This window comes from Xyrauchen texanus, chromosome 46 (assembly GCF_025860055.1).
Source record: "Xyrauchen texanus isolate HMW12.3.18 chromosome 46, RBS_HiC_50CHRs, whole genome shotgun sequence".
In the NCBI taxonomy this organism is placed as follows: Eukaryota; Metazoa; Chordata; class Actinopteri; order Cypriniformes; family Catostomidae; genus Xyrauchen; species Xyrauchen texanus.
Window position 1 is genome coordinate 13,800,820 of NC_068321.1, and position 12,726 is coordinate 13,813,545.

The following is a 12,726-nucleotide window of genomic DNA, read 5'->3' on the forward strand; positions in this document are numbered from 1 at the left end:
TTGCGTCTCTAACACTATCGCTCCTGCTTATTATCGACAAAGTGGTCAAATTTACAATTTGCAAGCACACGAGTTTGGAGCGGTCTTTTGACGCCTTTCAAATCGTGGCGCTTCCTTATTTTACATCACCTTTGACAAGAATTGTAAAGCTAACAGAACTACTCAGCTGCAGAGTTACACCTGTTATATTTCTCCTCTTCATCTCGCTAGGTCTAGGGCTGCCAACACAATTCATACTGTTCTCACGCTTTCACGCAACACGTCAATTTTCTCACGCAGTAAAAACGTCACGGAGCAAAGAGGACACTGACAGACAAGAATGAGCCGCCTGCATAATGCGGCCAGTTATTCAGACCAATCAGGGGGAAAGTAGCAGCACAGCGTCGTTCCTCTCCTTTTCTTTCATAATTTAATCTGTTAACATTTTCAATACATCTTGTCAACTTTAAATGGCCATTTTTATGGAAATTGTCATACAGAAAATTAATCAAGGGTGAGCAGTGATGACAGAAATTTTCAAATTAACTGCCCTTTTACTACCTGTTAAAGTATTTGTTAAAGGGATCTGCCAAGAAAAAAATATATAAATGTTATTCAGCAAATGCTAGACCTTATTCACAGCAGCGCCAGTGGCGGAGCTAGGGGGTGGCCAGGGGTGGCCGTGGCCACCATGGACTAAAGCCTGGCCACCCCATTGGCCACCCCACTGGCAATTGCTCTTTTAGTCATTTTTTGGCACAATTTATTTCTTTAGAGGTGAAATCATCTCTGTACAAATGTACAAACTTAACATGGGTGCACACCAATGTCACCAAACCTCTCCGTCCTAGTTTTCATTGTATTCCAGCCCCGCCTCCAAAGTCTAACGATATAAATATGCTGCCCGAACATTTCTGTGCCACCACAGACTGATCGCTTGCCCCTGCCTGGCCACCCTTTTGAAAAACTCCTGGCTCCGCCCCTGAGCAGCGCCATCTTTGAACGAGGCTGTGCGGGATAGATGTACAGTCTCTTCAAAGTGGGCTGTTCTGCAGTTAAAAATATGTTTATGGATCATACACAAAACATTGAAAAAATATATTTTCAAGGACACTCGGTAGACCAAAAACTGAGTGGTGGAAAATCAGATGGGATCTATGAGCTTTTAACAGCTTTATACCATGCATGCCATTGAAGAGATGGTAAGTGTATCCCTCACAGCCTCGTTTCCATTCCCATTAAAAAGCAAACATGGCGCTACTGTGCATAAGGTCTATAAACCAGTCCTCTTGTTTACAAAAATGTCAGCACATGCGCAGTAAGTAAATGGTCTGCTCTTATATAGCGCCTTTTTAACCTTAACGGTATTCAAAGCCCTTTACACTGTGACTGATTCACCCATTCACACACACATTCACACACCAATGGCGGCAGAGCTGCAATGCAAGGTGGGATCAATTTGGGGTTCAGTGTCTTGCCCAAGAAGACTTCGGCATGTGAAGTTGTGTGGGCCAGGATTCAAACCACCAACCCTGCGAATAGTGGCCGACCCCTCTACCAACTGAGCCACAGATTAGATGATTAATTTAAAGTATGACACAAAACCATCATAAATACAAACATATTATTAGCGATACAATTACTATAATGAAATAAGTTAATAACAAACATGTAATTATGTTCGCTGTAAATATTTGCTGCAAAGTTGTAAATTGAAATTATCTACACAGTCCAGTCAGCTCTGTTGATGGCTTGAAGCCACAGCTGTCGACGAGTGCCCTCGGAACCACTTTTCAACAACGTAATCCGATAAATGTTTACTTTTTGCGTGTGGTTTTTGCCACCAGTTCCGTGTTTGACATAAGCGGTGATGTTGCCAGCTCACTCTAATGCGTCATGTCTTGTAGATAGCAAGTGACTAAAGAGAAGAGTCACAATATAAGCTACATACTTTAGGCTACATGCATTCATACATTAAAGTAGCCTCAGTGGTTTTGTATTTACCAGCTAATGAATTAATGTGTTTGGTTTTTTTTTTTCGAAAATGGTCTTAAATCTTTCTATTATTTGGCCTTAAAAAAGTCTTTAAAAGTCTTAAATTTAATTCCCTTCAAACCTGCAGATAAACTGTTAATACAATCGTTGTAATGTTTTTTGACATTACATCGTCATAGCTAGGCCTACTAAGTTGTAAAATTGGCTATAACTTTATACAGAAAAGGTTAGTAAGTGATTTTATCACACTAAAATCATGTTAACATGCATATTGTTTACGTCTTATGTCTATGCTTTTGAAGCGTTACTAGTATTTTAACGTTTACGGATTGGCCCCATTCACTTCCATTGTAAGTTCCGTCACTGTAACCCAGATGTTTGCTTTTTTTTAAAGAAAAGGAGGGACAAGAAGAAATACATTTTTGTGATAATCAGTATTATAGCACAAATTCTGACAATTAAGCTAAACTTGTTTTGAAAACAGAATGTTCCTTTAAGGGATCCTACGATGATGGAAAACCTGGAAATATCAGGGAATTTGGAAATTGTGTTGTCCAGGCCTGGAAAAGTAATTGAAATGAATAAAATCTTAAAAGTAATGTAAATTTCTGAAGTGAATATATGTTTTGCTAGATATGTTCTGCTCTAAATATTGCTCTTGTTTGAGTAAAACTAGCTTGCAAGCCATAGTGATGTCTGATTTGTGAGTGATTTGTCCTTGAGTCAGTTCTTTTCATTGAAGCAGTCTGAACTGGCTCATAAATTGCTTTATAAAATGATTAATTAGCGAATATTTCTGACTTTGAATGTTTTAAAAACAAATCCATATCTAGGAAACACATGACTGTATAAGTAATGTTTGGTACATGGAATGTAGCAAATGTTGTGCTCAATAAAGCGTTTGTCTTTTTTTAAGGATTTGGGAAGTAGCGATCTTCGCAAAGATGTGTATGTTGTAGCTCATATTTTTAGAATAGGTAAGAGCCGTTGAATACATATCACTTTTCTCGCCATGTGACCTGTCATAACGCCTCAGAGACCCTGTCATTAAAGTGTCATTAAAACCGCACAATGTGCCATTACTTGTAAACATTTTATATTTACTTTACTTTGAAAGTGCTTTACTATCCTAACACTTATTAAATATTCCATATAATACAGGTATATAGTATATTACAACAAGGATTTAGTCAACAGTTGTGACAGTATTATAAGGGCAGAATGACAGGCCACTTTAATCCAGATGGTGTCTTTGTCTGTGAACGTCACCTATGTGTCTGTGTAGCAGTATGTCGTCACTGCATGCATGGCCTGCGTCGAAGAACTGCGTTGTTGCGGTACAGATTAATGCTCAGTTGCATGTATGTAATTCATGTCACTGTGGCCTTGGAAGTGTATGTTGTGTATAGGTGATGGTATGTCTTATTGTGTTTCAAGCGTTATAATAAAGAAAGATCCTTTCAATATATTAATCATTCTGCCATAACAGCTTCACAAAACAGTGTGTGTGTGGGTAAGATACAGCTGTAAAAAATGCTTCTTAAGCCTTTAAATTGTGTCACATGATTCATTATACCATGCTTTGACTGTGCTTTGTGTTTTTTGTGGTAGAAAATATGATTCTTTGTATTAGCATATTTGTATGTATTATTAATGTAAAAGCATTGTCTAAGCTAGTGTGTGTTTGCAGGGCGAATGGTCGCGGGAGAGAAGAAGAATGTGAGTAACACACAATACAAACGTCCATACGGTTGTGCCGTCATCAGTGTGGCCGACCTGTTAACGGCAGACTTCAAAGATGACCACTTGCTGAAGATTTACTCGTGAGTATCACCTCCTGGCTTTTTGGAGCATAGCATAAACGCTACAGTATATGACCAAAAGTATGTGGACCAAAGTAAAATGCCCATGGTTTTGAAATTAATTGGTGGGTGTAGTTCTGGGGTGTCCACATACTTCTAGTCATGTAGTGTACTTCAGTTTATTGTACTACCAATCAAATTGGTTGAAATACAGTACGCATCATATTCACAGATGTAACACAGAGAGCGAGTGGTACCAAATCCATGACAGCATTATCAGGAAGGTCAGCTCACGATACAGCCACATTGGCTCCAATACAGGTAAGCAAATCTCAACCCAAATTTAATTCTTCTTGTTTTCTTAAAGGGGTCATGACATGGTTTTTTTATTATTTTAATATTTTATATGAGGTTTACTTAAAATATTAGTAAACATTTTTGCACAAAAAAATAGTCATATATTTGTAAAACAGGATCATTTTCCACCCTCAATTTTGCCCTCTGTCAAAAACATTCGGTTTTGGTGCTACCTCTCCTTTAAGACTTGACAGTACATGCCAACTGTTTTGATTGGCTCTCTACCCTTGACTGACCTGCTCTCTCTTTGCCATCTTACTGCTCATCGCTACTGGCCAGGGTTATGGACGTCATTAAAGTTTAAGTAGGCATTGATATGTTGCGGTCAGATGCAATTGTGTACCACAGTGAGACATCACAATGTGGAGGAAATAGAGAACGAGTCGTTTTGGCAGCTTGGTTTCAACAAACGCTAATTTTGAAGTTAGGAGGAAGTTTTGAGTTCTTAGACATACAGAATGTTTTTATGGTACAATGACCTCTTATATGTCAAACGATCAAGGAAAATTTGATTCCTCATGTCTTGACCCCTTTAAAGAATATTTTGTCTGTCATGGCAACAGCGATGATTGGATAGTTTGGTCTTTGAACCGAGCGATACATTAAATTATGGCATTCAAATTGCACATAATCATGCAGCAGAATTCCATTTCTTCATGCTCTTAAGATATAAATAGCAGAACTTTTTAGAGAGAAATACTGGAGTCTCTCCTAGCAACAGGTTCTAAACAGCAGAATACAGAAGCCTGCAGTCAAAGCATACAGCAAAATGTATTCAACAAAGAGCCGGAGCAGAGCTGTTATTTAGACTCTTTTGTCTTTATGACGTCTATGACTCAAAGAGCCACATTTTGAAGCTCTGAACTGTTGTTGTGTGTGACTACTTCAATACGACTGACATTTAAAGAATACGTTTGTACCAAGCTTATTTAAAGGGGATTTGTGTGATGCTAAAATACTTTCTCCTATCCCAGCTTAATATGCATAGACAACCATAATTAAGCCATTCTTAGGTTGATTTTCCTGAAAAGTGTAAACACTGGTTCTACAATACTATCAAAACATCACTCTGTTTATATGAGCATCGCAACTATTATAGCAGAGCAGCAGAGTTTCTACATGGCTAAAGTGTTGTTGGTGGTTACGAGGATGTTGCTACAGTATGTGGTTACTAAGGTGTTCTGAGTGAATCACTCAAACAAACAGTAATGCTTTAAAAGTGACAAAGAACCTCAGTGTTTAGACATGTTGGGATAATCAGCCTATGAATTGCTTACTTCTAGTTGTCACTGCACAGCTGGGATAGGAGAAAGCATTTGAACAACAATCAGTCAACAGATAAATGAGCGATCCAGTCAGCTGCAGTTATTTAATTTTGCAAAATGTTTTTTTTTTTTTTAACTAATTTCCATCAGTAGCTATTTATGCTATCAGTGTGGACTAGAAAGCTGTATTGATCGCATATACAGAAATCAGAGAGCAGTCGAGCCCCTTCATGACCATTTTCTCGCTTAAGATGTTTTGAACATCAATTCTCTGATGTTTTACTGTCCAACTAGCTAATCATTTTGATAAAAGGCCTACAGACTCTCATTGATTTCATTGTTGGATTTAATAATAGAATACTGGGTTTAGAAAAAACAACCAAACAGATAAATAAAGAACAGCGGTATGCTGGGTTTAAAAAAATAACCAAAATTAAAAAATAACAGTGTGCTGGGTTAAAAAAAAAAAGATACACACAAAAAAACAGAAAAATAAAGAATAACAGAGTGCTATGTTTAAAAACAACCAAACAGATTAAAAGAAGAATAGCAGATGCTGGGTTTAAAAAACAACAATCAGATAGATACATAAAGAACAGCAGTGTGTTGGGTTTAATAACAAGCAAACAGATAAATTAAAGAACAACCAAATGCTGGGTTTAAAACAATAACCAAACAGATAAATAAAGAGTAACTGTGTGCTGGGTTTAAAAAACAAACAACTAAAAAAAAAGAACAGTGTGCTGGGTTTTAAAAAACAATCAAACAACTAAATGAAGAAGAGCAGAGTGCTAAATTTAAAAACAAACATAATTAAAAGAGGAGCAGTTTGCTGGGTTTAAAAACTTAAAAACAAACAAATAAACAGAATGTTTACTTTATAGACAAACAAGTGAATAGATAAATGAAGTCCAACTGTGTCCTGGGTGTAAAATAAACAAACAAAAACAACAACAACAGTATGATGGGTTTAAAGACAAACATATATAAAAGAAGAGCAGTGGTCGTCCTTGAGTTCATGGTGTTGTACTGTTGATGCCATGTTTCGTGGAGGTGGTGGAGTAATAGTTACATAATCTTTTTTTCAGATGGGTGCATCATCTGGCAAGTGCTTTCAAAATGAATGCATTTCTGCTGGTGATTTCACTCATGTGGGCAGCTTACACTGTATACATTATGAAATCATAATAAAGACATGGTTTTGGACCACTGTGTGAAATGTTTCTAGAGGTTATAAACCCATCAAAACCCATCTATACCTACTTATGGTCCCATCTAAATGCTAGCAACACGAAAAAATGCACTGCTCATGTCTGTTTTTGTTGTCTTCTCCATGTTTAAAAAAAAAAATAGAGACCACACAATGCTTATGAGCCTGTATTCCTGCTGAGAGAAATTGACGAGGACCCTTAAAGCAGCTTCAATTAGCCCAGGATGGTTGGCTGGTCTTAGCTAGTTTAAGAAGCTCTAGCTGGTCTTTTCCTGGTGTAGCTGGTCTCCTAGCCTGGCCAAGCTGAAAAATAAGAGAAACTTATCTAAAACCAGATAACAGACCAGCTACAGGAAACACCATCTTGGCCAGGTTGTGAGATCAGCTGAAGACCAGGTAAGCTGGGAGACCAGCTAAAGCAGTTAAGACCCACAAAACACCATAGGCTGGTTTAAATTGGGTTTTTTTTACAGAAGGGATTAAGATTTAAGCTGGATGGAAAGGGCCAGATAAAACTGGAGAATGTCAGAAAATCCAGTGAAGCAGGAAGGAGATTATGCCGTTTTTCTCATGTAAATCTAAACCAGTGAGACAGTGTCCCTCAGAAGATGTACAGCAGGGTTGAACATTGAGATGAAAGTCCTTCAGATAAATAAAGGAATGGGAATGAGGGAAGAATTTCCATCTGTAAGAACTTGCCCAGCATCAGGCTTAGCTTTGTGATTAAATTAGTTGAGAAACATGGTGTTGCTTCAAAGAGACTTGGGACTTTAAAGTTTAAATCTTGTGCACAGATGTCAAAATGCTGGCTTTCATCAAAAGAACAGATGAGACAGGCAGAGAAATGCTTGCCAATAATAACATGAATTACAATATGACTTGTTTCTCATTAGACAGAATTGCTATGGTAAATAAACATCACAGAAATATTGGTTAAAGTCATTGGATTGTCCTTAATTATACAACAGTAAGTTCCGGTCCTCAAATCTGATTGGATGAGAGGTGTTTCAAGAGTGCTGATAAATAAGTCATAACAGGACTAATTCGTTTTGCTGTTTGTATCACTCCGCTTGTGTTCGGGACTAAACCTGATTAATGAATGAGATTTGTATTAATTCGTGTGAAATTTGTGTGACATTTTTTTTGTACACGCAAAGAGAGGACAGCAAATGACCATGTTTTGTGTTATGAGTGTGTGACTGGTGGGGTGGGGCTGAGTTACGACAGTGCGGAGCGAGATACATGGAACTAATTATCTTGCCCAGATTTTGGTGACTGTGGTCTCGCTCCGAACCATTGTTGCTCAGACCTTTGATACCTCAGTTTGCGAGTTGTGAGGAGACCTAAAACTCTCAACATAGGGGAGGAAAATATGGTGTCTTTGTTGGTGTCAATAAAAGAGTTCCCCAATAAATATGCAAGAATGAAACTGCCATCCTCTATGCTTTCTCTTCAATAACAAAATTCTTGAATGTGATGTCTTCGTTATTACAACTTCAGAAATACTGTAAGAAGTAGGATAATTCCAAAGGCAGCATCACTACGATCATTCAGAGCGGAATACTACTACACCATAGCTGAGGAATAGAGTTAAACTTACAGCATCAGCTTTACTGTTTATCACTATGACAGATGCAGGTAATCACACATGCTCTGTCGCTCTCTCTCTCTCTCTCTCTCTCTCTCTCTCTCTCGTCCTTGTTACTCCAATGCTTGTTAGCCCAAGCCATTGTTACTTATTCTAAAGTGACTTCCAAATTGGTAACAAAGGCTTGGGTGCATCTTTTGAACTATCAATGGCTGATACTGATCCGTGGCGTAAGAAAGAAGTTCCACACACAAGGTTTTTTGGGATGCTTCTTGGTTTTTGTTTAATTAATTATTTACTTGCCTGTTAAAATGTTGTATATAACAATATCAGCACAGCTGTGATTACCTGCGGCACTCGTCCTGCGGCCTTCAGCTGTGCTGATAAACGGCCATAACAGCCCTCTTGCTTGTTTGATATTGTTTTATTAATCAAGAGGAAGGCGAATCTTGTTAAAATTCTTTGAGGTTTAGTTGAGCAACAGCACAATTACGAATGTGACATTACATTTATGAAACAGTTCTATAAACAAGAAGTTAATATGGTGTGCAACCAAAACATGATCAACTTGTGTGTCGCAAAGCAACACAGACTCGCAAACACCGAAATACAGAGCGATGCCAACAGTGAAGTGTCTCAGTGCTTTTACTGTACAGTATATTAAATATCAGCACTCCTGAATGACTGCTTGTCTAATCAGATTAGAGTACTGGAACGAACCGTTGTATAATAATACATATTCTGTTAGGTTTACATTCTAACATTCCATGATTGCATCTCATAACAGTACAGACAGCTGTTCTGTTTTCAAACACTTCCTGTCAAAACACTTATGGAAGTTGTTTTAACCTATGGGACTATCAGATGTTACTGCAGAAATTCACTGAAATTTGTTTGTGCTTGTTTTGTAGGCCTTAATGTCTCCCTCCAGCTGTTGCATGGAGACATGGAGCAGATTCGTAAGGATTACATGCGTCTTTTCACTCGTAACGTCTCCATTACTAAGAAACTGGGTTTCTCTGATATCATTATACCAGGTGGGAAAATAGCACTTATTTTTTTTTTTTTTTTTTGCATTATGCTGCCTTTTTTAAATCACATTACCCTTGAATCCTTACATTTAGCCTTTTCCCACATTCTTATGTTAAGTAAAGTTATAGCTGTAGGAAAAGGATGTTCTTATGACATTACTATAATGTGCTTGGGCTGTGCTGGATAGTAGTGGGTCAATCATGTCATTGTAATTGTATTTTTAGCTTGAGGCATCACAGTCTTATTTAAACAATTATATAACATTCACTGGAGAGAGCTGTCTGAAAAAGCAGATTTTATACAATATAGCCTTGATTTTACAAATTGTTGTGTTCTATTTCACATAAAATACTAAATAAAAGGCACTGGGAGATAATAATCTGTTTTTGACCTTGTTTGACCATGGTAATACAACATACAACAGCTACAGTATATTAGCATTTATGGCTTGCATTATGACATGGTGCATTGTTGAACCCATGTTTAATTTAATATTTGTTTTTACACTCTCTGATGAGGATGGGCTGTCTCTGAGCTACACGTGTTGACAGAGTAATTAGAAATATCTCTGAGGATCTTTCACAGCTTCAGCTACCATTCGTTCTCTGTTGTGAATATAATAGAAATAGAGATAATCTCTAATCGGTTTTTACCGATATTCACGCTTGTCAAACAGTAATCAGATTCTTCAGAATTGTGTATTCTGATAAGTGGCAACAGGAAAAAACACAGCTAATTCAGCTATTCACAGCTAAGGTAACTTACTTATTTAATGTATTGTTTACATAAATTAGTAATTTTTTACATAACTGCCTTTATTCTCCAGTGAGAAACACAAAGCATTTATTTTTATTTATTGAAATAAAAAATATTTATTTATTCAGATTTTTTTTTATAAATAAATATTTGTAAAAATAGTCTGAATAATAAAATATATTGTATTTATTTGAATAAATACAAATAAATGTTAAACTTTAAATCCTACATGTTTCTCACTGGAAAATAAATAGCTGTTACTTAATGTATGTAAACAATACATTAAATAAGTTACTTGATTAATATATTGTTTACATATTTTTTTTTAAGTATTTGCCATTTATACTCCATTGAGAAACATGTAGCATTTTAAGCTTAACCTTTATTTTTGTTTATTTAAATACATAATTATTTATTTATTTTATTTATTCAGATTAGTTTTATAAATAAATATTATTTAGTTATTCATAAAAATAATGTGGTTTGGTTGTAAAAAAAAACAATTATTATTTGATCACTAAATAGAAAACTTGAAAAAAGAAACCCTTTTATGTAGTTCTTCTGATGCTGGCAAAGCTAAATCACACTATAGAGAAAAACAACATTACATTTTCAGGAACATCTCCCAAAAGACTGAATTCAACACCTGATAGCCACCTGAAAGTGCTGTGAGAGTAGAAAATGAGCTGTCTTTCTCCTGCAGGTGAAGTAAGGAATGACCTGTATGTGACCCTAGAGAGAGGTGAATTTGAGAAAGGTGGAAAGAGTGTGGCACGTAACGTGGAAGTCACCGTCTATCTGCTGGCAGGTGATGGACAGGTTCTTAAGGTGGGAACCACCACTGCGAGTCCTTAAAATAATTAAAGTTAAAATTCTGTGATTTTTCACTCACCCTGATTTTTTCCAAAACTGTATGACCTACTTTTGTAAGATGTTAGGCAGAATGTTGGCCTCAGTCACCAATTTATTTTATTGTATGAAAGAAAGGATTGAGGCTGACATATTGCAAATATACCAGCTGCTTATCTTCTCTCCACCTTGCTGGCCTTCTCACTTTCTCTCTCTCAGGGTCTGGTTTGCTGCGGCTCTGGGGAGCCGGGAATGGATGAGCACCGCTCTTTTGTCTTGTATCACAGTAACAACCCTCGCTGGGCAGAACATATCAAACTGCCTATTCCTTTGGAGATGTTCCGCGGCACACATTTACGCTTCGAGCTCAGGCACTGCTCCAGTAAGACTCTCTGCTTCAATTCCATTTTTTTTTTAAATTGATTTTTAGGTCTAGTTGTTATTCTGCATTCTGAGTGAGATTCAAGACCTTGCCATTATTGATTAATTTCACAAAACAAAACTACTATTGTCTCTGTGCTTACAGCAAAGGAGAAAGGAGAGAGGAAGCTTTTTGGCTTCTCTTTTGTCCCTCTGATGCAGGACAATGGGAGACCACTGCCTGATGGGACGCATGAGCTCATTGTCCATAAGGTACTGAGCTAAGAGAGGCTTTATTGGGTGTCATTATCAAACAGGTAGTTTTTGAGAAGTTTAATTCAGAAACAATCCATTGCTCTTTATTTTTTACTCGAAGTTAATTGACTGCTAGCTAACTATGTGCTATCATGTCCTAGATGTATCTACATTTTTGCCAAAAAGTGAAAAATGAAGTCATTACCATCTCACACAATATCAAAAGTCTACACTATCGCACATGATACCAAAATCCACTTGAAGGTTGATAGAGGCCAAGATAAGCTCTTTATTCCTGGACATGTTATAAATGTTCTAACACAGATGAACCAGAGTTTCATGAATGATTTCAAGTAGTCAAAGTGCTCCTTGAAGAATCACTATTCTGTTTGTCTCTGTGTGTTATTGTCCTCTCTTGTCTTTTAACTTTGCTGTCTCTTTCATAACAGTGTGAGGAGACAGCAGATCTTCAGGATCCTGCTCAGTACCTCAAACTGCCCTTTTCTAAAGTAAGTCTCCAGCCGGGCAACAACCAGACAATAAAGAACAGCAAAGAGTCCTTCTGGATCCAGTCTTCTCTCTGCTCCACTAAACTCACTCAGAATGGTAAGTCTCTCTTACTGCATTGCATTATATAAATTTTTTTTAGATTACATTATGTGCGTTTAAGATTTGAGATTTATTTATGTTTGATCTGGGTTTGTTGTTTTAAGACCCATGAGGTCCTGCTAGCACCAGTAATTATCTTTATTAAATGCTATAGGCTACCAATTATCACTACTTTCGAAGGTGCTTTTTTAAGTATTAAAAAGGATAGTTCACCCGTAAATGAAAATTCTTTCATTTACTCATCCTCATGACATTCCAAATGTGTATGACTTTCTTTCTTCTGTTGAACACAAATTAAGATTTTTAGAAGAATATTTCAGCTCTGTAGGTCCATACAATGCAAATGAATGGTGGCCAGAACTTTGAAGGTCCAAAAAGCACATAAAGGCAGCATAAAAGTAATCCATATGACTCCAGTGGTTAAATCCATATCTTTAGAAGAGATATAATAGGTCAAGTCAAGTGTCAAGTGGTTTTTATTGGTCAAGAAACACATAAATGTTATTCTGAAAGTGAAAGTGGAGATTTATAGAAAGAAAGGACTTAAATATGTATCTGTTTCACACCCAAAGCAATTGCATTGCTTCAGAAGACATATAATAAACCACTGGAGTCTTATGGACCATTGAATGGACCTATAGAGCTGATATATATTTCTCTAAAAATCTT

General features: G+C 36.8%; 1 protein-coding gene across 1 annotated transcript in view; it reads left to right on the forward strand.

The window, feature by feature from the left end:
- The window catches only part of dock4 (dedicator of cytokinesis 4), a 103,623-nt gene that overhangs the window by 40,629 nt on the left and 50,268 nt on the right, over window positions 1–12,726 (forward strand). Inside the window, exons 10-17 of the mRNA XM_052120214.1 lie at window positions 2,891–2,951; window positions 3,665–3,797; window positions 4,009–4,097; window positions 9,108–9,233; window positions 10,688–10,812; window positions 11,053–11,215; window positions 11,360–11,466; window positions 11,898–12,054. Of these exons, the coding sequence (XP_051976174.1) occupies window positions 2,891–2,951; window positions 3,665–3,797; window positions 4,009–4,097; window positions 9,108–9,233; window positions 10,688–10,812; window positions 11,053–11,215; window positions 11,360–11,466; window positions 11,898–12,054 (961 nt within the window). The remainder of the gene's footprint in view (window positions 1–2,890; window positions 2,952–3,664; window positions 3,798–4,008; window positions 4,098–9,107; window positions 9,234–10,687; window positions 10,813–11,052; window positions 11,216–11,359; window positions 11,467–11,897; window positions 12,055–12,726) is intronic.